The sequence below is a fragment of the Lithobates pipiens genome, unplaced genomic scaffold, assembly GCF_037356315.1.
Source record: "Lithobates pipiens isolate NorthernLeopardFrog02 unplaced genomic scaffold, aLitPip1_a1.2 Scaffold_25, whole genome shotgun sequence".
NCBI lineage: Eukaryota > Metazoa > Chordata > Amphibia > Anura > Ranidae > Lithobates > Lithobates pipiens.
The window spans coordinates 243211864-243238362 of record NW_027507787.1 but is presented as its reverse complement, the minus strand read 5'-3'; the positions used below and the strand labels follow the sequence as shown (position 1 = coordinate 243238362).

At 44.0% G+C, this 26499-nt stretch overlaps 1 protein-coding gene across 1 annotated transcript in view; it reads right to left on the bottom strand.

Moving 5' to 3' along the window:
- SFRP5 (secreted frizzled related protein 5) overlaps positions 1–26499 on the bottom strand; it is a 186540-nt gene that overhangs the window by 62695 nt on the left and 97346 nt on the right. Inside the window, exon 2 of the mRNA XM_077455718.1 lies at positions 13796–13873. Within this exon, the coding sequence (XP_077311844.1) occupies positions 13796–13873 (78 nt within the window). The remainder of the gene's footprint in view (positions 1–13795; positions 13874–26499) is intronic.

Here is a 26499-nt window from a genome sequence, read left to right as displayed (position 1 = left end):
TCCCATTCGTAGCTTCCTGGCTGATGAATGCAAATGTTCCTCCAGTATTTTTTGATAACGTGCTGCATTCATCTTGCCATCAATTTTGACCAAATTTCCTGCGCCTTTTGTAGGTCACACATCCCCAAAACATCAGTGATCCACCTCCGTGTTTCACAGTAGGGATGGTGGACCTTTCATCATAGGCCTTGTTGACTGCTCTCCAAATGTAGTGTTTATGGTTGTGGGCAAAAATCTCAATTTTGGTCTCATCACTCCAAATGACTTTGTGCCGGAAGGTTTGAGACTTGTCTCTGTGCTGTTTGGCGTATTGTAAGCGGGATACTTTGTGGCATTTGTGTAGTAATGGCTTTTTTTCTGGAGACTTGACCATGCAGCCCATCGTTCAAGTGCCTCCTTATTGTGCAACTTGAAACAGCCACACCACATTTTTCAGAGAGTCTTGTATTTCACCTGAAGTTATTTGTGGGGTTTTTCTTTGCATCCCGAATAATTTTCCTGGCAGTTGTGGCTGAAATTTTAGTTGGTCTACCTGACCGTGGTTTGGTTTCAACAGAACCCTTCATTTTCCACGTCTTGATTCGAGTTTGAACACTGCTGGCTGGTCCCATCACTCCAAATGACTTGGTGCCGGAAGGTTTGAGGCTTGTCTCTGTGCCGTTTGGCGTATTGTAAGCAGGATTTTGTGGAATTTGCGTAGTAATGGCTTTCTTTCTGGAGACTCGACCATGCAACCCATCTTTCTTCGAGTGGCAGTTGTGGCTGAAATTTTAGTTGGTCTACCTGACCGTAGTTTGGTTTCAACAGAACCCCTAATTTTCCACTTCTTGATTAGAGTTTGAACACTGCTGATTGGCATTCTCAATACCTTGGCTAGGTTTTTATATCCCTTTCCTGTTTTATACAGTTCATCTACCTTTCCCCGCAGATCCTTTGACAATTCTTTTGCTTTCCCCAAGACCCAGAATCCAGAAACGTCAGTGCAGCACTGGATGAAAGATGCAAGGGTCTGTCAGGAGTCCAGAAACTCATTGACCTTTTATTAGGCTGAGATTGTGCAGACCAGCTGGTGTCCTCTACTGATGCTCCCATCGCCATGCTTCACTGTAGGGATAGTATTGGCCAGGTGATGAGCGGTGCCTGGTTTCCTCCAGATACGATGCCTGCCATTCAGGCCAAAGAGTTCAATCTTTGTTTCTCAGGGACTGGGAGCCCTTCAGGTGCCTTTTGGCAAACTCCAGGTGAGCTGTCATGTGACTTTTACTGAGGAGTGGCCCCTGTTTGGCCACTCTACCATACAGGCCTGATTGGTGGAGTGCTGCAGAGATGGTTGTTCTTCTGGAAGTTACTCCTCTCTCCACAGAGAAATGCTGGAGCCATAGGCGTGCGCGCATGGTGTGCCGGGTGTGCCTGGGCACACCCTGTGAGTTCAGAGATCTGCTGTAAAATGCTGCAAGAGACTGTATAGGGAGCTGCCTGTGAGACAGTTTCCCATTGAGCAGTCAGTGAGGCATGTAAGAGCCGCTTAGTGCTTGATGCTGTCATATAATGTCACTGCTTGCAGAGACCAGCTGTCAAAACTCGGCGCTGATGTCAGGATTAGGTGGGACTGAACAGTTAGGCTATCAAACACAAGCCAACTGGATAGGGGCTGGGTGGGCCGCTCCGTGTATGTGGCTCCGCCCCCTTTCTATGAGCTATGAAACACCAGCCAATGCTTGGGCTGTTTAAGAAAGGGAGCAGAGACACATACACGGAGTAGCCCGCCCAGCCCCTATTCCGCTGGCTTGTGTTTGATAGGCTAGCTGTTCGGTCCCGCCCACCCCGACATCAGCGCAGAGTTTTGACAGCTGGTCTCTGCAAGCAGTGATATTACATTACAGTATCAAGCACTGAGCGGCTCTTACATGCCTCGCTCAATGTGAAACTCTCCCTCTGCTAGATCAGTGCCAATCGGTACCCCCTATCAATACCCATCAGTGCCACCTATCGGTGTCAACCAATGCCACCTATCAGTGTCACCTGTCAGTGCCAATCAGTGCCCATCAGTGCCACCTGTTAGTGTCCATCAGTGCCAACCAATGCCACCTATTAATGACAATCAATGCCACCTGTCTGTGCCAATCAGTGCCACATGTCAGTGCCACATGTCAGTGCCAATCAGTGCCACCTGTTAGTGCCCATCAGTGCCAACCAATGCCAACTCTTAGTGACAATCAATGCCACCTGTCAGTCTCAGTCCCACATGTCAGTGCCAACCAATGCCACCTATCAGTGCCAATCAGTGCCCATCAGTGCTGCCTATCAGTGCCAATCAGTGCTTCCAATCAGTGCCACCTATCAGTGCCAAGCAGTGCTGCCTATCAGTGTCCATCAGTCATGCCTATCAGTTTTGCCTATCAGTGCCCATCAGTGTTGCCAATGAGTGACCATTAATGCCGCCTATCAGTGCCAACCAATGCCATCAATCAGTGCCCATCAGTGCTGCCTATCAGTGCCCATCTGTACTGCCAATTAGTGCTGCATATTAGTCCGCACCTATCAGTGCCAACCAGTGCTGCCTATGTGTGCCAATAAGTGCTTCCAATCAGTTCCACCTATCAGTGCTGCCTACCAGTGCCATCTATCAGTGACAATCGGTGCCCATCAGTGCTGCCTATCAGTGTCCATCTGTGCTGCCAATCAATGACCATCAGTGCTGCCTATCAATGCCCAACAGTGCCATCTATCAGTGCCCATCAGTGCTGCATATCAGTGGCACCCACCAGTACTGCCTATCAGTGCCAATCAGTGCTGCCAACCGGTACCGCCTATCAGTGCCCATCAGTGCTGCCTATCAGTGCTGCCAATCATTCCCCATCAGTGCTGCCTATCAATGCCCTTCAGTGCCACCTATCAGTGTCCATCAGTGCTTCCTTTCAGTGCTGCATATTAGTGCCCATCAGTACCATGCATCAGTGTTGCCTATCAGTGCCAATCAGTGCTGCCAACCAGTACTACCTATCAGTGCCCATCAGTGCAGGGATGGGGAGAGGAACTTAGCAGCCAGGCACATTGTTTATGGGGGTCGGCCTGGTGGGGCACAACTGAAATCCGTCTGTTTATTAATGCCACGTGCCAATTTTTAGTATAATAGGTAATCCCCGCACTGCTATTTACAAAAAAACTACTGGAGGTAAATTAAAAAGTGCCAGTAAAAGGCCGCTAAGCACTGTTATGTGTTCCAATACTACACAAAGAGAAGTGCAGCGCGGACTTACTAATCAATAACTTAACAATATTGGTGGGATCCTGTATCCTGTAATGTATGGAAATCTCAATAAACATCAATATTATCACAATAGCGATCTCTGTGATGTCACATGTCACATATAATACAAACCACACTGAAAAAATAAATAAAAAATGAAACTTATCAGGGATGGTGGAGACCCTCCTATAGATATCCGCCATACAGATTACAGATACAGGGCAACAACTTTTTAGTTGGGAAGTTCACATTATTATAGCACTTTGGAATTATTATTTTTTTTTTAGATGCTTACATTTAATTCTATATGTTTTAGTCATTATTATAATGTGAATTTTTGCTCTTGAAGTTAATTTTCCACCACCCTTGCTAAGTCCATGTCTTTATGGACCTTGCTTTGTGCAAAGATGCGAAGACTGCGAGTCAGGCCTTCTCATCCAACATCAGCGCCCGACCTCACAAATGCGTTTCTGGAAGAACGGTCAAACCTTCCCATAGACACATCTCCTAAACCTTGGGGACGGCCTTCTCAAAAGAGTTGAAGCTGTTATATGTTATATGTCAAAGGGCGGAGCCAACTCAATATTGAACCCTACGGACGAAAGCTGGGAAGCCATTAAAGTTCATGTGCGTGTAAAGGCAGGCGTCCCAATACTTCTGGTAATTTAGTGTATATATATATATGTATGCGTGTTTGAGTTCTGTCAACGTGACCATCGGGTTCCTGGTCACCTCCCTAACTAAGGCTCTTCTCCCCCGATCACTCAGATTGGTTGGGCAGCCCACTCTAGGAAGAGTCCTGGTGGTTCCAAACTTCTTCCATGTATGGATGATGGAGACCACTGTGCTCATTGGGACCTTCAATGCTGCAGAAATATTTCTGTACCCTTCCCCCAATCTGTGCCTCCATACAATCCTGTCTCGGAGGTCTACAGACAATTCCTTGGACTTCATGGCTTGGATTGTGCTCTGACATGCACTGTTATCTGTGGGACCTTCTATATAGAGAGGGGCGTGCCTTTCCAAATCATGTCCAATCAGCTGAAATTACCACAGGTGGACTCCAATCAAGCTGTAGAAACATCTCAAGGATTATCAGTGGAAACAGGAGGGACCTGAGCTCAGTGCTGAGTGTCATGGCAAAGGCTGAGATACTTACTGTATATACGTGGGAGGAGCCTGTGATATTTATGTACATAGGAGGAGCCTGTGATGCTTATGTACGTGGGAGGAGCCTGTGATGCTTATGTAAATGGGAGGAGCCTGTGATAATTATATACGTGGGAGGAGCCGGTGATCCTTATGTACGTGGGAGGAGTCTGTGATCCTTATGTACATGGGAGGAGCCTGTGATACTTATGTACGTGGGAGGAGCCGGTGATACTTATGTACGTGGGAGGAGCCGGTGATACTTATGTACGTGGGAGGAGCCTGTGATACTTATGTATGTGTGAGGAGCCTGTGATACTTATGTACGTGGGAGGAGCCTGTGATACTTATGTACGTGGGAGGAGCCTGTGATACTTATGTATGTGTGAGGAGCCTGTGATACTTATGTACGTGGGAGGAGCCTGTGATACTTATGTACGTGTGAGGAGCCTGTGATACTTATGTACGTGGGAGGAGCCTGTGATACTTATGTACGTGGGAGGAGCCTGTGATACTTATGTACGTGGGAGGAGCCTGTGATACTTATGTACATGGGAGGAGCCTGTGATACTTATGTACATGGGAGGAGCCTGTGATACTTATGTACATGGGAGGAGCCTGTGATACTTATGTACATGGGAGGAGCCTGTGATACTTATGTACATGGGAGGAGCCTGTGATATTTATGTACATAGGAGGAGCCTGTGATACTTATGAACGTGGGAGGAGTCTGTGATACTTATGAACATGGGAGGAGTCTGTGATACTTATGTACATGGGAGGAGTCTCTGATACTTATGTACATGGGAGGAGCCTGTGATACTTATGTACATGGGAGGAGCCTGGGATACTTATGTACGTGGGATTTTTTTTTGTTTTTTTATTTTTAATAAATTTGCAAACATTTCAAACAAACTTCTTTCACATTGCCATTATGGGGGATTGTTTGTAGACTTTTGAGGAAAATTACAAATACAAAAACATAACAAAACGTGGAAAAAGTGAAGCGCTGTGAATACTTTCCGGGTTGCATTGTATCTGAGCAGTCTACATGACTATAGAGTCACGCATGTGGGCTGATACCAAGTGGTAAATGACCTCCCTTCTCCATGCCCTCCTATTGCGAAACAATATGGGGGTTGGATATAGAATGCTGATTGAATTCACTAAAAAACTTACAATAAAAGCTTAGTTTTAATATAAATCAGTATTAAATATATGAAATGTAATTGCTAATACCTGTAAAGTAAAAAAAAATAAAATAAAAGCTAATAATCATTCATCCAGTCAGGTGCATCCGAGACTCGTATTTACCACTTGCCGCCGGCGTCATTATACCGCGGCAGGTCGGCTCGTTCCCGCAAATCGCCGTAGGTGTACGCCGACTCCTTTAAGAGCCATAGCACAGGCCGCACTGCCGGGGAGTAGATGCGTGTGACCGGTGGGCCGCAATGTCTGCCGGCCTCCCGTGGGAAAAAAGAGCCAGAACGGGGATCTGTCAATGTGAACAGACAGATCCCCGTTCTGAACAGGGGAGGAGAGACAGATCTGCTGTTCCTAGTGATCAGGAACAGCGATCTCTCTCCTCCTCCAGGCAGTCCCATGAAGGTGGTTGAAGGCAGAATTTGTTGGAGGGGCACAACTTGGTGATTCGAGACAATAAAATATCGTTTTTTTTGGATCACGTTGTTAGTACACCGGAGGGCGGTCCGAGACCCTCCGATTGGAACCAGACGGTCATCTGCACAACGCGCTTTTTTTTTTTTTTTTTTTTCCTTTAAGTTCCTCCAGCAAACGTCGGCGGGTGAAATGAAAGTATGTTGATTTTTATCATCGATCGCACACATGACTCCGGGCCGGTGGAGCTGCAACACGAACCGCATTACTAACTGTCACATTCTGCCCTCGAGGAGCACAAAAAACAAGACGTTCGCGGCTCGCCGCCGACTCCTCCGAAAGATTTAATGTGACACCCCCGATGATCCCCCTCCAATCACAGAGCGGCTCGTCTCAGTGATTTATTTCAGGGCGGACTTATAAGACGGTGATCCATCGTTCACCTTCCTTCTACATGAGATTCTTCAACCACTTAACCCCTTCATGGCCAAGGCCAAAACAAACCCAACGCTGATGTGTAAATCTGTCCATATCATCACAGCTATTGTGCCTGGGGGGATTATACCGGGGGAGGGGATCATACCGGGGGGAGGGGTGTTCAGAAAAAAATTGGGATTTAATTTGGTGGTAAATGGTAATTGATATCTCCTGATTTTATTTTATTAGGAAAGGAAAACTGTTGAATTCCAACACATAATAAAATGCGTCCTCTAGGTCCTGGGCAAATGTATACATTGTTACGCTGCGGTACGTCATTCGCCGTCACAATCTCCCGTTCCATGTCTATGGTGGCGACACCCAGATCTACTTCAAACTATCCAAGAAAGGGGAGGATCAGGTGATGCTGGCCTCCTGCCTGGAGGAAACCCAGTCCTGGATGGGTGACAATAATCGAAAGTTAAATGGCACCAAAACGGAATGTGTCATCTTCAGTAACCAGGCGTACTCCAAACTCGTTTCCACTCTGGCCGGAATCTTTCAAACCTCTCCCGATTCCGGCCACTCGGGTCAGGGACCCGGGTGTCATCTTTGACTCTAGGTTGAACTTGCGCCCTCCGGTAAATCAGGTGGTGAGCTCACCTCACTTCTACCTGAGCCCCCTGAGGTCGACTTCTCTCTATATCGCAGATTCTGATAAGATCGCCATTGGTCAATGCCATTATCAGCAGGCGATTGGACCACTGCAATGCCCTGTATTTGGGTTGGCCTGCTTGTACCATCTACAAGCTCCAGTTGATGCAGAATGCATCTGACGGGTGTTGGTCGCCGTGACCACATCACTCCATCCCTTAGAGCCCCGCATTGGCTGCCCCATGAAAGAACTGGATGTTTTGTCCATAAGGCATTGCATGGACGTGGCCCAGAGTATCCGAAGGAAAAATTTGTCAAGTACCGTATTTTTAGGACTATAAGACATAATTTTTTCCCCAGAAATATGGGGGAAAATGTGCCTGCTTCTTATGGTGCGAATATACGACAAGCACTCAAATGACGGAGTGATCACTTGTAAACAAACCGCTGTCATGATGACGCCGGTTCCTCTCTCCCCTCTGTGTACTGATCTGTACAGTGGAGGGGAGAGATCGGATGGCAGCAGTGTTGTGGGCTGCAACTGTAGTGCCCACAGCGCTGCTCTGTGACAAGCAGTCACAGCCATCCCTCCATACCCTGCCAATACTCTGCGATACTCTGCCATACCCTGCCAATACTCTGCGATACTCTGCCATACCCTGCCAATACTCTGCCGTACCCTGCCAATACCCTGCCAATACCCTGCCAATACTCCGCAATACCCTGCCACTACTCACTCTGCCATACCCTCAGATCGGATGGCAGCAGCGCTGTGGGCTGCATCTGTAGTGCCCATAGCGCTGCTATACTCTGCCAATACCCTGACAATACTCTGCAATACCCTGCCAATACTCTGCCATACACTGCCAATACTCTGCCATACCCTGCCAATACTCACTCTGCCATACCCTCGGATCAGATGGCAGCAGCGCTGTGGGCTGCATCTGTAGTGCCCATAGCGCTGCTCTGTGACAAGTGCAGTCACAGCCATCCCTCCATACCCTGCCAATACTCTGCAACACCCTGCCAATACCCTGCCAATACCCTGCCAATACTCTGCAATACTCTGCCAATACCCTGCCAATACTCTGCCAATACTCTGCCAATACTCTGCCAATACCCTGCCAATACTCTGCCAATACCCTGCCAATACTCTGCCAATACTCTGCAATACCCTGCCAATAGTCTGCAATACTCTGCAATACCTTGCCATACCCTGCAATACCCTGCCAATACCCTGCTAATACCCTGCCAATACTCTGCAATACCCTGCCACTACTCACGCTGCCATACCCTCAGATCGGATGGCAGCAGCGCTGTGGGCTGCATCTGTAGTGCCCATAGCGCTGCTATACTCTGCCAATACCCTGACAATACTCTGCAATACCCTGCCAATACTCTGCCATACACTGCCAATACTCTGCCATACACTGCCAATACTCTGCCATACCCTGCCAATACTCACTCTGCCATACCCTCAGATCAGATGGCAGCAGCGCTGTGGGCTGCATCTGTAGTGCCCATAGCACTGCTCTGTGACAAGTGCAGTCACAGCCATCCCTCCATACCCTGCCAATACTCTGCAATACTCTGCAATACTCTGCAATACCCTGCCAATACCCTGTCAATACCCTGCAATACCCTGCAATACCCTGCCAATACCCTGCCAATACTCTGCCATACCCTGCAATACCCTGCCAATACCCTGCTAATAACCTGCCAATACTCTGATATACCCTGCCAATACTCTGATATACCCTGCCAATACTCTGCAATACCCGGTAATACCCAGCCGTATCCAACCACCTAGTGCATAGTGGCCTGATGGAGGAGGGAGAAGTGCCAGCTGTCCCTCGGGGAGCCTGGCACCATAGAGGCAGGGAAACGCAGGGCCCGTGACTCTCACAGGAGTGGCCGGAGGAAGAGGCGAAGGCAGGAGCCGGCTCTCAGGAACAATGGCCGAGGAGGAGGAGGACGGACCGAGGACAGGAGGAATAGGCAGGCCACTGAGATAACATCAGGTAAGGTAATGGTCACTCTGCATTTCATGGGCACTGGAAAATATTTTAGTACACCATTTGGTTCTGAATATTTTTTTTTCTTTATTTTCAACCTCTAAAACCTAGGTACGTCTTATGGTCAGGTGTGTCTTATGGAGCGAAAAATACGGTATGTGCCTACCCCATCCTTGAGATCGGTAAACTTGGCCGTACTGAAGATTCCAAAATTTAGAAAGAAAACATGCAGAGGGAGAACGAGTGAAGTACAAGGAGCTGTATTTTGGAGCTCCTTGTCTCTGAAACTGAGACTTGAGAATGACTTTTTGAAATTTTGAAAGAAATTGAAAACCAAACTTCTTGTACAAGCTTCTGGAGTCCCCTAATTTTTAATTGGGGTGTGATGGACGGACTCCTTGGCTTTTTATTCTCTATCTTGCTATGCTGGTTTGTTGGTTTTCTTAAGGTCTTTTACCCGAGGCCTTCGGGGAAGACTGCGTAGGTTAAGCATTTTAATAAATAAACTAAATAATATAAAAATGACATACACAGTGTATATCATAGGTGTACGATGCCCTATTGCATTAGGGTGTGCACCCCAAAGCTCAATCTGTGTATGTACATATGGAAGTGGACAGTGTCAGTAGGGCAGACATTGGTGTGAGTAGTTTATTTTATTTTATTTATTTTTTTTATTAATACTTTTACTATTACAATTTTTTATTTTTTTTATTAAATTATTTTACATTTTTTGACAATATTTTTATTTTTTATTTTTTTTAGGAGCCCCATTGGGGGTGCTTTGGTGAGATATCAGGGGTTTGGCACACATATATATCATAGGTGTATGCAGCCTATTGCATTAGGGTGTGCACCCCAAAGCTCAATCTGTGTATGTACATATGGAAGTGGACAGCGTCAGTATGGCAGAGATTGGTGTAAGTATTTTATTTTATTTTTTTATTTATTTTTATTAATATTTTCACTATTACAATTTTATATTTAAATTTTTATTTTTTTACATTTTTATACAATAATCTTTTTTTTTTTTTATTATGTTTTTTTTAGGATCCCCATTGGGGGCTTTGGTGAAATATGAGGGGTCCGGCACACATATATATCATAGGTGTATTCAGCCTATTGCATTTTGGGTGTGCACCCCAAAGCTCAATCTGTGTATGTACATATGGAAGTGGACAGCGTCAGTATGGCAGCGATTGGTGTGAGTATTTTATTTTATTTATTTTTTATTAATACTTTTACTATTACAATTTTATTTTTTTAAATTAAATTATTTTACATTTTTTGACAATATATATATATTTTTTTTAGGAGCCCCATTGGGGGGTTGGGGGGGGGGCTTTGGTGAAATATAAGGGGTCTGGCACACATATATATCATAGGTATATGCAGCCTATTGGATTAGGGTGTGCACCCCAAAGCTCAAAGAGATTGGTGTGAGTATTTTTTTTTATTTTTATTTTTTTTATTAATATTTTTACTATTACAATAAAAATTTTTTAAATTTTTATACAATAATCATTTTTTTTAGGAGCCCCATTGGGGGGCTTTGGTGAAATATCAGGGGTCCAGCACACATATATATCATAAGTGTACAATGTCTATTGCATTAGGGTGTGCACCCCAAAGCTCAATCTGTGTATGTACATATGGAAGTGGACAGCGTCAGTATGGCAGAGATTGGTGTGAGTATTTTATTTTATTTTTTTATTTATTTTTATTAATATTTTCACTATTACAATTTTATATTTAAATTTTTATTTTTTTACATTTTTATACAATAATCTTTTTTTTTTTTATTATGTTTTTTTTAGGATCCCCATTGGGGGCTTTGGTGAAATATGAGGGGTCCGGCACACATATATATCATAGGTGTATTCAGCCTATTGCATTTTGGGTGTGCACCCCAAAGCTCAATCTGTGTATATACATATGGAAGTGGACAGCGTCAGTATGGCAGCGATTGGTGTGAGTATTTTATTTTATTTATTTTTTATTAATACTTTTACTATTACAATTTTTTTTTTTTTAATTAAATTATTTTACATTTTTTATTTTTTATTTTTTTAGGAGCCCCATTGGGGGGGGGGGGGGCTTTGGTGAAATATAAGAGGTCTGACACACATATATATCATAGGTGTATGCAGCCTATTGGATTAGGGTGTGCACCCCAAAGCTCAAAGAGATTGGTGTGAGTATTTTTATTTTTTTTTATTTTTTTTATTAATATTTTTACTATTACAATTTTTTTTTTTTAATACAACAATAATTTTTTTTTTAGGAGCCCCATTGGGGGGCTTTGGTGAAATATCAGGGGGTCCAGCACACATATATATTATAGGTATACGATGCCTATGCCAAAGCTCAATCTGTGTATGTACATATGGAAGTGGGCAGCGTCAGTATGGCAGTGATTGGTGTGAGTAGTTTATTTTATTTTGACATTTTTTTATTAATACTTTTACTATTACAATTTTATTGGACAGCCTCAGTATGGCAGAGATTGACGTGAGTAATTTATTAAATTTTTTTTTTTTTATTAATACTTTTACTATTACAATTTTTTTTTTTTTTAATTAAATCATTTTACATTTTTTTTTTTAGGAGCCCTGTTGGGGGGCTTTGGTGAAATATCAGGGGTCTGGCACACACACACACATATATATTATATATATATATATATATATATATATATATATATATATATATATATATATATATATAGTGTACTATATTTACTATTCCACTTTTATTTTTTTATTAATTTATTTTTACATTTTTTTACAATAATTAAAAAAAAATTTTTTAGGAGCCCTCGTTGGGGGTCTTTGGTGAAATATCAGGGGTCTGGCACACACACACACACACACATATATTATATATATATATATATATATATATATATATATATATATATATATATATATATATATATATATATATTGTACTATATTTACTATTCCACTTTTATTTTTTTATTAATTTATTTTTAATTTTTTTTTACAATAATTGAAAACATTTTTTTTTAGGAGCCCCCGTTGGGGGTCTTTGGTGAAAATATCAGGGGTCTGGCACACCTGGCGCACCCCATGCGCACGCCTATGATATACATACTGCAGCTCACAAAAGTAAGTACACCCCTCACATTTGTGTAAATCTTTTCATGTGACAACACTGAAGAAATGACACTTGTCTACAATGTAAAGTAGTGAGTGTACAGCTTGTATAACAGTGTAAATTTCCTGTCTCCTCAAAATAACTCAACACACAATAAAAATCTGGAAACGACCATTATTTTATTCTCCAGGGTCTCTGCTTTCGGAAAACGTTTACATTGTTTGGGGGGGGCTTCGACTAGTCTTCAAGCCTAAAATTATTATTTTTAAACATATGTGCAAAAATTAGCTTCCTTGCTTTGTGGCAGAGGGACGGCCACTAAGAGGGAGCATTTCCAAATCCTGAGAGACAATAATAGAATATCAGATAAAAAAAAAAATAAAAGATGGAACTACACATTGTACTTTTTATGGCATATGACAAAAGCTTTTTTTTTTTAACCACTTTTTTGTACCCAATAAAAATAGTTTGTAAAATAAATAAATAAAAAGATAGAACTACCACTATTTTATTATCCAGGGTCTCTGCTTAAAAAAAAAAAAAAAAGAAAAAAAAAGTTTTTTGGGAAGGTTTTACCGAATCTTCAGGCCTAAAATGATTTTTGAAACGTGTGCAAAAAAAAAAAATAGCATCCATGAGGGAGAGCATTTCCTAATCCTGCAATCACAATATTGGAATAGCCAATAAAAATTTGGAAACTACCATTATTTTATTCTCCAGGGTCTCTGCTTTCGGAAAACGTTTACATTGTTTGGGGGGGGGGGGGGGGGGGTTCGGCTAATCTTCAGGCCTAAAATTAATATATTAATTAAATATATTAAAGGGGCCGTTCCGGACTTTTTTTTTTTTTTTTTTTTTAAGTCAGCAGCTACAAACACTGTAGCTGCTGACTTTTATTAAAGACACTTACCTGTCCAGCGATCCCGCGATGTCGGCCGTCCCCCGAGGCCGATCCGTCCATCGGATCAGCTGCCGGCGCCTCCATCTTAACTAAGGGAAACAGGCAGTGGAGCCTTGCGGCTTCACTGCCCGTTGCCTACTGCGTATGCGAGAGGCCGCGCGGCGTTTTGGGAATGGCCCCCTGGGGGACACAAACACAGGTCCCAGAAGGCAACGGGGGCCACTCACCGAAGAGGAGGAAGAATTGAAGAAACAGTGCCGTGGGAATAGGAAGAGGCAGATTAGGAAGACTGCCTAGCAACAGGGGTTCCTGGTAAGTAAAAAAATAATGTTTTTTTTTTTTTAAATTTTTATATTTTTTTTAAGAATATTAATGTATTTTATTTATTTATTTTTTTTTTTTAGGGTGTCCCTCCGCTTTAATGTGTATAAAAAAAAAAAATAGCTTCCTTATTTGTGAGCCAGACGGCCACTAGAGGGAGCATTTCCTTAATCCTAAGTTATAGCAAATACATGCTATGATGGAAAACGCATCGTGGGTTTTTGTTATATTAATAACGCAAAAAGCGAACGTACATTTTATTTTTTTAAAATTTTCTTTAAACAAAATCGTACATTTATTTACCGGTCGGCATGACACAATCTAATGAACGCCATACATCAGGAGACTTACCGAAGTCGCTGGCGCAGTACTGGACCCGCATGGTCTCGGATTTTTGCTCGATTTCGCACTGAGTGCAGATCTTGGTCACTGTAAGAGAGAACAACCTATCATGAATGTGTGACTGCGGAACGTTTACAAGACTCGGCCTCTATTTTTTTTATTTTGTTCTACAAATGGCAGATCTGTGCTGCGGGTTTCGGCTGCAAGAAGAATTGGCGCGGGTGGCGCGGCAGGCCGGCCCGGCGGAATGTATTAGCCGTCATTTACACGTAATGCATGGCACAGGCCCCAGCGGCACACACACATTCCCACCGCCTATCGCAGATCAGTTTATTTCATGTATCCTCAGGAGACCAGAGCTGTGCCAGATCATACGGCTCCCCCCTCCCCCGCTTACTGCTAACCCCTGCGACTTCAACCGGGAAAAGTAAAAAAAAAAGTTGAAAAAGTTTTTTTTTTTCTTCTTTTGTTTCTGGTGATCCTAATAGGTACTTTGATACTTTTGTATCATTCTTAGCCCCTGTACACACGGTCGGAGATTTTGCCAACCAAATCCGTCGGATTTTGTCCGAAACTGTTGCATACACACAGTCGGACAAAGTTGGCGAAAAATCCGATCGTTCAGAACGTGATGACGTTATTTCGTTACGATGGGACTACGTTCAGGCTAGTAGCCAATAGCTTTGATGTAGGAATTTGATCGTCCGGCCCAGTTGGTCGGGAAATATTTCCAACAAGTTGGAAAATTGGGTCCGACGGATATTCCGACAGAATCAGTCCGATGCAGACCACACACAGTCGGATTATCCGACGACACGGTCCGATAGGACACATTCCGACAGATTCTCCGACCGTGTGTACAAGGGCTTAAGCCCTGGTGAATGCCGCTTTTGCAATTGCGCAACACCCCTTGAAATCGCACGTTTTTTCCAAAGCCGCACGTCAGTGCGACTTGGCCGGCATCATGCAAGTCGCACCTGAAATCGCCAAAAAAGTAGTGCAGGGGCGACTTTTTTTTTTTTTTTTTAAATCAGTGCGGCACCACAAAGTCGGGGGAGTCACACCGGTTTGAACGGTTCCGTTGCCGACAACAGGGTGCGACTTGTCGCACTGGTGAGAATGAGGACTTAGTGCAAGTCTCGGTTTGCTTGATAGAAAATATTTTTTGTACCCGTTCCAAATTTTACCATTTTTGGAGAGAGATAGAGCTTTCTTTTGGTGAAAAAAAATCGAAAATTTTCAAACAAAAGAAAAACATTTTTCTTTATTTCTGTTATAAAATTTAGAAAATATTTAATTTATCTTCTTCACTGACAGACACTGATAGGCTGCACTCATGGGCACTGATGAGGAGGCACTGATAAAAAGGCACTGATGGGTACTGATGGGCGGCAGTGATGGGCACTGATAAGGCGACACTGATGGCCACTGATAAGGCTGCAATGATGGGCACTGATGAGGCGACACTGATGGGCACTGATGATGCGACACTGATGGCCAATGATGAGGCAACACTGATGGGCAATGATGAGTCTGCCCTGATGGGCACTGATGGAGCTGCACTGATGGTCACTGATGAGGCTGCAATGATGGGCTTTGATGAGGCAACATGGATGGGCACTGATGAGTCTGCACTGATGGGTACTGATGAAGCTGCACTGATGGGCACTGATGAGGAAATACAGATGGGCACTGATGAGGCAACATTGATGGGCAATGATGAGGCTGCACTGATGGGCACTGATGAAGCTGCACTGATGGACACTGATGAGGCTAGAATGATGGGCACTGATGAGTTGACACTGATGGGCACTGATGATGCAACACTGATGGGCAATGATGAGGCAACACTGATGGGCAATGATGAGTCTGCACTGATGGGCACTGATGAGGCTGCACTGATGGGAACTGATGAGGAGGAAATGATAAAAAGACACTGATGGGCGGCAGTGATGGGCACTGATTATGCGACACTGATGGGCACTGATGAAGCTACCCTGATGAGCACTGATGAGGCTGCACTGATGAGCACTGATGAGGCTGCACTGATGGGCACTGATGAGGCTGCACTGATGGCCACTGATAAGGCTGCAATGATGGGCACTGATGAGGCGACACTGATGGGCACTGATGAGGTGACACTGATGGGCACTGATGATGCGACACTGATGGGCAATGATGAGGCAACACTGATGGGCAATGATGAGCCTGCCCTGATGGGCACTGATGGAGCTGCACTGATGGTCACTGATGAGGCTGCAGTGATGGGCTTTGATGAGGCAACATGGATGGGCACTGATGAGGCTGCACTGATGGGTACTGATGAAGCTGCACTGATGGGCACTAATGAGGAAATACAGATGGGCACTGATGAGGCAACACTGATGGGCAATGATGAGGCTGCACTGATGGGCACTGATGAAGCTCCTAGAGGCCTAGAGGCGATTCAGTTCGCATTGTGCGCTATACAAGTATTTCATTCATTCATTCATTCAAGCTGCACTGATGGGCACTGATGAGGCTAGAATGATGGGCACTGATGAGGTGACACTGATGGGCACTGATGATGCAACACTGATGGGCAATGATGAGGCAACACTGATGGGCAATGATGAGTCTGCACTGATGGGCACTGATGAGGCTGCACTGATGGGAACTGATGAGGAGGCAATGATAAAAAAACACTGATGGGCGCTGATGGGCGGCAGTGATGGGCACTGATTATGCGACACTGATGGACACTGATGAAGCTACCCTGATGGGCACTGATGAGGCTGCACTGATGGGCCCTGATGAGGCTTCACTGATGGGCCCTGATGAGGCGACACTGATGATGATGAGGCACTGATAAGAAGACACTGATGGGCACTGGTGAAGCTGCACTGATGAGGCGGAAGTGATGGGCACTGATGAGTTGGCACTGATTGGTGGCAGTGATGAGGCTGTACTGATGGGCACTGATGAGGCTGCACTGGTGGGCACTGATGAGGCTGCACTGATGGGCACCGATGAGGCCACACTGGTACATGGAGGGATTGGCTCCTCTATATGCTGCGCCCCCCCCCCCCCCGCCGACCTCCTATGCAGGCATACAGGGGTGCCACACGGGCCCGGGTCTCAATGGCGACCCCTGCGACCCCCCGATGAGCTCTTGTTGTAGATGTACAGTGTGAGCCCTCTGCAGAAACTGTTATTTGTGGCAGACATACAAAAGGTCGCCTTTAGCTGTGAATGATCAGCCATGGACGGAGGCTGTCTATGTCCAGGACCAATGATTGGAAGGTAATCGCAGCTTGAGCAATTACATGTGAGCGCCCGTGAATAGCTGCGGGTTCCGCCGGCCTCCCATTGCTTTCAATAGGGCTTCTTCCTCCTACAGCTAATGGCAGGGAACCCCACTAGATTAGATAATCGCTAACGGCCCCCCCGTTCACCATAATTGGTTCCAGCACTGATATTGTGACAGAACCCAGAAGGGTTAAGGGCTGGTTATGGCGAGTCTGCAGGCTGCGGGGCGTTTGGGGGACAGGAGACACGGGTGTGGCGGAGGTTCCCATAGGGGGTATCCGAGATCCATCACAGATATATTCTGTTGAGCTTTATATGGACCGCTCAGCCATTTACATTTAGAGCTCATTCACACTTGCGCCAGGCGCCAGCCCTTATTGCCCCTCTGAAAAGTGATCTGCTGTGGTTGACAAGCAAATGGGAGATGATATGTCACCTCCTTATCACCCGTTTTACCCCTAAAAAGCCCACACCACAACTGCCCATTAAATGTGACATGGGGTCTAAATTTTGCCCGAATCCAGTACTGCCCACTAAATGTAACATGGGGTGTAAATTGTGCCCACAATGCACGTGCAAAACCCTGTCTAGCTACCATTTCAGCTTAAAAGGGAAATAAAACTGCAGCTCGACCATCTCTTTTTTCTGCCCCCCCCCCCCCCATTAACATGTGGAATAGCACCCCCATTTCCAGCCGATGACATCCTAGTCCAGTGATGGCAAACCTTGGCACTCCTGATGTTTTGAAACTACATTTCCCATGATGCTCCACTACACTGCAGAGTGCATGAGCATCATGGGAAATGTAGTTCCAAAACATCTGGGGTGCCAAGGTTCGCCATCACTGTCCTAGTCCCAAGACAATTCAGGGGAGGCTGTACAGAGCACTAGCCCTCCCACCAGCTCTTATAGGCACTCATCTTCTGGTAGGTTACACCCAAAGGCCAGAAAGGGAGCCGCTCCAGTATACTTGCAAGGCCTTGCTACTCTGTGGTTGTAGGCCGGGTCCCAAGGGCCAGCCCTGTGCTGAGGACCATATAATAGTAGCACAGCCACACAGTGGAGTCGTCTCTTGGACCACCCCACCATTGGAATAGGGTTGCCACCTGTCCGGGATTCACCCAGACAGTCCAGGTTTTGAATCATGTGCCATGTACCTGAAAACTGGGCACATGATTCAGACCGGACTGTGGCTCCCTAAGATAGCTGGAGAGATAATTGGGTGTTTTCCTCCCTCCAGCTTGCAGGAGGTGATAGAGGGCAAGGGAGGGCTGTGATGGGGGCACCTGATGTAAGGGGGACTCTGATGGGGGCACCTGATGTAAGGGGGACTCTGATGGGGCACCTGATGTAAGGGGGATTCTGATGGGGGCACCTGATGTAAGGGGGACTCTGATGGGGCATCTGATGTAAGGGGGACTCTGATGGGGCACCTGATGTAAGGGGGACTCTGATGGGGCACCTGATGTAAGGTGGACTCTCATGGGGAACCTGAGGTAAGGGGGCTCTGATGGGGCACCTAATATAAGGGGGACTCTGATGGGGGCACCTAATCTAAGGGGGACTCTGATGGGGGCACCTAATCTAAGGGGGAATCTGATAGGGGCACCTAATGTAAGGGGGAATCTGATGGGGGCACCTAATGTAAGGGGGACTCTGATGGGGGCACCTGATGTAAGGGGGACTCTGATGGGGCACCTGATGTAAGGGGGACTCTGATGGGGCACCTGATGTAAGGTGGACTCTCATGGGGAACCTGAGGTAAGGGGGCTCTGATGGGGCACCTAATATAAGGGGGACTCTGATGGGGGCACCTAATCTAAGGGGGACTCTGATGGGGGCACCTAATCTAAGGGGGAATCTGATGGGGGCACCTAATGTAAGGGGGAATCTGATGGGGGCACCTAATGTAAGGGGGACTCTGATGGGGGCACCTAATCTAAGGGGGAATCTGATGGGGGTACCTAATGTAAGGGGGAATCTGATGGGGGCACCTAATGTAAGGGGGACTCTGATGGGGGCACCTAATGTAAGGGGGACTCTGATGGGGGCACCTAATGTAAGGGGGACTCTGATGGGGGCACCTAATGTAAGGGGGACTCTGATGGGGCACCTGATGTAAGGGGGACTCTGATGGGGCACCTGATGTAAGGGGGACTCTGATGGGGCACCTGATGTAAGGTGGACTCTAATGGGGCACCTGAGGTAAGGGGGCTCTGATGGGGCACCTAATATAAGGGGGACTCTGATGGGGGCACCTAATCTAAGGGGGACTCTGATGGGGGCACCTAATCTAAGGGGGAATCTGATAGGGGCACCTAATGTAAGGGGGAATCTGATGGGGGCACCTAATGTAAGGGGGACTCTGATGGGGGCACCTGATGTAAGGGGGACTCTGATGGGGCACCTGATGTAAGGGGGACTCTGATGGGGCACCTGATGTAAGGTGGACTCTCATGGGGCACCTGAGGTAAGGGGGCTCTGATGGGGCACTTAATATAAGGGGGGCTCTGATGGGGGCACCTAATCTAAGGGGGACTCTGATGGGTGCACCTAATCTAAGGGGGAATCTGATGGGGGCACCTAATGTAAGGGGGACTCTGATGGGGCACCTAATGTAAGGGGGACTCTGATGGGGGCACCTGATGTAAGGGGGACTCTGATGGGGGCATCTGATGTAAGGGGGACTCTGATGGGGGCACCTGATGTAAGGGGGGCTCTGATGGGGCATCTGATATAAGAGGGACTCTAATGGGGCACATGATGTAAGGGAGGCTCTGATGGGGCACCTGATGTAAGGGAGACTCTGATGGGGCACTTGATGTAAGGATGCTCTGATGGGGCACCCAATGCAAGAGAGGCTCTGATGGGGCAGCTGATGTAAGGGGGGCTCTGATGGGGCACCTGATGTAAGGGGGGCTCTGATGGGGCACCTGATGTAAGGGGGGCTCTGATGGGGCACATGCTGTAAGGGGGGCTCTGATGGGGCACATGATGTAAGGGGGGCTCTGATGGGGCACATGATGTAAGGGTGGCTCTGATGGAGCACATGATGTAAGAGGACTCTGATGTAGCACCTGATGTAAGGGGGACTCTGATGGGGGCACCTGATGTAAGGGGGACTCTGATGGGGGCACCTGATGTAAGGGGTACTCTGATGGGGGCACCTGATGTAAGGGACGCTCTGATGTGGCACCTGATGTAAGGGTGACTCTGATGGAGACACCTAGGGCTGTCACTTTTGTTTTTAATTTGTTTTGCATACTACAAACAATTGTTGTGTGCCACTAAAGCATTCAGGTTTGGCTTTAGGAAAAGGTGACAACCCTCCATAGCACAGCCTCTAGTAGTGCGGCTTTGGACTGTGAGTGGAAACCAAAGCACAGGGAAGGCCACACAAGCCCAGAAGACTGAGGGCGAGAGCCCGATACTGCATGACCACAATGACCACCGAGCTACTGAACAAAACACGAAAATGAGCAAACACCGATCACTGACTGCATATGATACCTGCACAGCAGTGCTGTGTCCTGCATGACTATACCTGAGACTAGCTGTACGACCTACGACAATTAGGGGTACACTGGTACCGATGCCGCTATTGGCATCAGTGCCAACCGATGACTCGTTCAGCTGTCAGTGGGGTTTCTCTGTAGACAGCTGAAGTGTAAACTAAGTCCCAGCAACTGGAGCTGTCAAAAAAAAAAAAAAAAAAGCAGCCAGCAATGTTTATCAACAACATTGCTCAGCTGAAAGATAAAAAGAAACGTTGTTTCTTTTTTGTATCTTACTGGTTTTCTTCATCTACAGATCAGAGGGATTAACTTTGATCTGCACATGGAAGTTAGTTTAAAGCAACTTGTCAAGTGAGAACAAAAAAATGAAATTTTTTTATTAAATGTTCCTTTGTTTAACCCCATTATTACCCTTAATTAACTCCGTATTCTTCTCCATTTAATTATTATTTCCCTGCTGATATTTCTTTTATTTTTATAAACAATAATTAAAAAAAAAAATTTATTTGCTTTGTTTGTTAATATTTTTAAACCTTTAACATATATTTACACATTTTATAATAAAAAAGCGCACAATTAAAAATAAAATAAAAATAAAAATAAAAATATTATATATATCATTTATATCATATATAAAACATAAACAGAAGAGTTGCGGGAGGTAATTGGTATCGGCGAGTACTAAAAAAAAAAACAAAGTATAGGTGCCACAAAATAAAATGAAATAAATAACGGTATCAGTGCGTCTCTAATGACATTGGAAGAAAAGGAGGAAAGTTGTAACTCAAACGCGATCGATATTTTATAGGTAGGAAGTGTAGCGCCCCCTAGTTAGTAAAGGTTGTAAGGTTTATGCTGGCCACACAATATATGAAAAATCGGCCGAAATTTTGTCCTTTGGAGTCAGTTCCTTTGTTTTTTTTTTGTTTTTTTGGCCAGTTAATGGGCGCAAAATCCATCATCTTTGGGACGTTTTTGAGCCTAAAAAAATGAAGGACAAGTTTTGAAAATTTTCTGCCGAACGATAAATTGAAAGGTAAATTTTTTTTAAGGTTAACATTGATCGTGTAGTCCCATGGTGTCATGTAGTGATTGTGTAGTCTCATGGTATCCTTCATAAGATGTACATTGATCGTGTAGTCTCACGGTGTCATGTAGTGATTGTGTAGTCTCATGGTGTCAATGATGAGATGTACATTGATCGTGTAGTCTCATGGTATCCTTCATAAGATGCACATTGATCATGAAGTCTCATAGTATTATTCATAAGATGTACATTGATCGTGTAGTCTCATGATGTCATTCATAACATGCACATTGATTGTGTAGTCTCATAATGTCATTCATAAGATGCACATTGATCGTGTAGTCTCATAATGTCATTCATAAGATGTACATTGATCGTGTAGTCTCATGATGTCATTCATAACATGCACATTGATCGTGTAGTCTCATAATGTCATTCATAAGATGCACATTGATCGTGTAGTCTCATAATGTCATTCATAAGATGTACATTGATCGTGTAGTCTCATGATGTCATTCATAAGATGCACATTGGTCGTGTAGTCTGATGGTGTCATTCATAAGATGTACATTGATCGTGTAGTCCCATGGTGTCATGTAGTGATTGTGTAGTCTCATGGTATCCTTCATAAGATGTACATTGATCGTGTAGTCTCACGGTGTCATGTAGTGATTGTGTAGTCTCATGGTGTCAATGATGAGATGTACATTGATCGTGTAGTCTCATGGTATCCTTCATAAGATGCACATTGATCATGAAGTCTCATAGTATTATTCATAAGATGTACATTGATCGTGTAGTCTCATGATGTCATTCATAACATGCACATTGATTGTGTAGTCTCATAATGTCATTCATAAGATGCACATTGATCGTGTAGTCTCATAATGTCATTCATAAGATGTACATTGATCGTGTAGTCTCATGATGTCATTCATAACATGCACATTGATCGTGTAGTCTCATAATGTCATTCATAAGATGCACATTGATCGTGTAGTCTCATAATGTCATTCATAAGATGTACATTGATCGTGTAGTCTCATGATGTCATTCATAAGATGCACATTGGTCGTGTAGTCTGATGGTGTCATGTAGTGATTGTGTAGTCTCATGGTGTCAATGATGAGATGTACATTGATCGTGTAGTCTCATGGTATCCTTCATAAGATGTACATTGATCATGAAGTCTCATAGTATTATTCATAAGATGCACATTGGTCGTGTAGTCTCATAATGTCATTCATAAGATGTACATTGATCGTGTAGTCTGATGGTGTCATGTAGTGATTGTGTAGTCTCATGGTGTCAATGATGAGATGCACATTGGTCGTGTAGTCACATGGTATCCTTCATAAGAGGTACATTGATCGTGTAGTCCCATGGTGTCATTCATAAGATGTACATTGATCGTGTAGTCTCACGGTGTCATGTAGTGATTGTGTAGTCTCATGGTGTCCATGATGAGATGTACATTGATCGTGTAGTCTCATGGCATCCTTCATAAGAGGTACGTTGATCATGTAGTCTCATGGTATCCTTCATAAGATGTACATTGATCGTGTAGTCTCATGGTATCCTTCATAAGAGGTACGTTGATCGTGTAGTCTCATGGTATCCTTCATAAGATGTACATTGATCGTGTAGTCTCATGGTATCCTTCATAAGAGGTACGTTGATCGTGTAGTCTCATGGTATCCTTCATAAGATGTACATTGATCGTGTAGTCTCATGGTATCCTTCATAAGAGGTACGTTGATCGTGTAGTCTCATGGTATTATTCATAAGATGCACATTGATCGTGTAGTCTCATGGTATTATTCATAAGCTGTACATTGATCGTGTAGTCTCATAGTGTCATTCATAAGATGTACATTGATCGTGTAGTCTCATGGTATTATTCATAAGCTGTACATTGATCGTGTAGTCTCATAGTGTCATTCATAAGATGTACATTGATCGTGTAGTCTCATGGTATTATTCATAAGCTGTACATTGATCGTGTAGTCTCATAGTGTCATTCATAAGATGTACATTGATCGTGTAGTCTCATGATGTCATTCATAAGATGTACATTGATCGTGTAGTCTCATGGTATCATTTATAAGATGTACATTGATCATGTAGTCTCATGGTGTCAATGATAAGATGTACATTGATCGTGTAGTCTCATGGTGTCATGTAGTGATTGTGTAGTCTCATGGTGTCAATGATGAGATGTACATTGATCATGTAGTCTCATAGTATTATTCATAAGATGTACATTGATCGTGTAGTCTCATGGTATTATTCATAAGCTGTACATTGATCGTGTAGTCTCATAGTGTCATTCATAAGATGTACATTGATCGTGTAGTCTCATGATGTCTTTCATAAGATGTACATTGATCGTGTAGTCTCATGGTATCATTTATAAGATGTACATTGATCATGTAGTCTCATGGTGTCAATGATAAGATGTACATTGATCGTGTAGTTTCATGGTGTCATGTAGTGATTGTGTAGTCTCATGGTGTCAATGATGAGATGTACATTGATCGTGTAGTCTCATAGTATTATTCATAAGATGTACATTGATCGTGTAGTCTCATGGTGTCATTCATATGATGTACATTGATCGTGTAGTCTCATGATGTCATTCATAAGATGCACATTGATCGTGTAGTCTCATAGCATTATTCATAAGATGCACATTGATCGTGTAGTCTCATAGTATTATTCATAAGATGCACATTGATCGTGTAGTCTCATGGTGTCATTCATAAAATATACATTGATCGTGTAGTCTCATGATGTCATTCATAAGATGTACATTGATTGTGTAGTCTCATGGTGTCCTTCATAAGATGCACATTGATCGCGTAGTCTCATGGTGTCATTCATAAAATATACATTGATCGTGTAGTCTCATGGTGTCATTCATAAAATATACATTGATTGTGTAGTCTCATGGTATCCTTCATAAGATGTACATTGATCGTGTAGTCTCATGGTGTCTTGTAGTGATCGTGTAGTCTCATGATGTCATTCATAAGATGTACATTGATTGTGTAGTCTCATGATGTCATTCATAAGATGTACATTGATCGTGTAGTCTCATGGTATCATTTATAAGATGTACATTGATCGTGTAGTCTCATGGTATCATTTATAAGATGTACATTGATCGTGTAGTCTCATGGTATCATTTATAAGATGTACATTGATCGTGTAGTCTCATGGTATCATTTATAAGATGTACATTGATCGTGTAGTCTCATGGTGTCATTCATATGATGTACATTGATCGTGTAGTCTCATGGTATCCTTCATAAGATGCACATTGATCGTGTAGTCTCATGGTGTCTTGTAGTGATTGTGTAGTCTCATAGTGTCATTGCCCGCGATTGTCGCCCGATACGCCGAGATGTGAACGGACATTTAAGGCTCGACGAGTTTGAAATCTATTTACTCCACGCAACCCAATCTTTTTATAAAAAAAAAAAAAAAATGGGTATAATATTGTGTGTTTTTTTGCATTAAAATAAATGTTAGTGTATTATATTTCATAGTATTATATATTTACTGTATTTATAAAAAAATATGCTTTTGATAAACAGCTGTGAACATTGCGGCATAAATTGCAACTACCGCCATTTCATTCTCCAGGGTCTCTGATTTCAGAAAATATGAATTTTTTGGTGGGTTTGCAGTAATTTCTAGCATAAAAAAAAAATGCAGACTTTGTGCAAAGAAAATGAAAAAATCCCCCCCCCCCCACCCCCGGTAGGCAAGTGGTTAAACACAGGCGTGCTTGTCATTGTGTAGAGGTGGAGAGCGGAGTGCTGGGATTATCTGCACCTCGGTGTTGGCGGAGATGATACATTGGTTGCTATGCGCCTTGAGGCACAGATGAGTGGAGATAGGAGCAGAATGCCTGGAACTCCCGTACATCCCATAATACGACTTCTCCTCTGATTATTTGCCGTCCCTCGCGGTTTTTCCTGCCAGTCAAATGTCAGCGAGGAGGTGATGAACATTCTTCATGTGCAAAAGACATTACTTGGCTATGCCGGAAATTGTTTACTATGTATCGATCGTATCCGACACATCTACATTGAAGGATAACTAAACCCAAGAACAAGAAATGAGAAAAACAAAGAGCGTATCTACCATGAAAAAAACAAAGAGCGTATCTACCATGAGAAAAACAAAGAGCGTATCTACCATGAAAAAAACAAAGGGCGTATCTACCATGAGAAAAACAAAGGGCGTATCTACCATGAAAAAAACAAAGGGCGTATCCACCGCGAGAAAAACAAAGGGATTATCCACCGCGAGAAAAACAAAGGGATTATCCACCGCGAGAAAAACGAAGAGCGTATCTACCATGAAAAACCAAGGGCACATCTACCACGAGAAAAACAAAGGGTATATCTACCGCGAGAAAAACAAAGGGTATATCTACCGCGAGAAAAACAAAGGGCGTATCTACCATGAAAAAAAACGAAGGGCGCATCTACCATGAGAAAGACAAAGAGCGTATCTACCATGAGAAAAACAAAGGGCGTATCTACCATGAGAAAAACAAAGAGCGTATCCACCATGAGAAAAACAAAGGGCGTATCTACCATGAGAAAAACAAAGAGCGTATCTACCATGAGAAAAACAAAGGGCGTATCTACCATGAGAAAAACAAAGAGCGTATCCACCATGAGAAAAACAAAGGGCGTATCTACCATGAGAAAAACAAAGAGCGTATCTACCATGAGAAAAAAAGAAGGGCGTATCTACCATGAGAAAAAAAGAAAGGCGTATCTACCATGAGAAAAAAAACGAAGGGCGCATCTACCATGAGAAAAACAAAGAGCGTATCTACCATGAGAAAAAAAGAAGGGCGTATC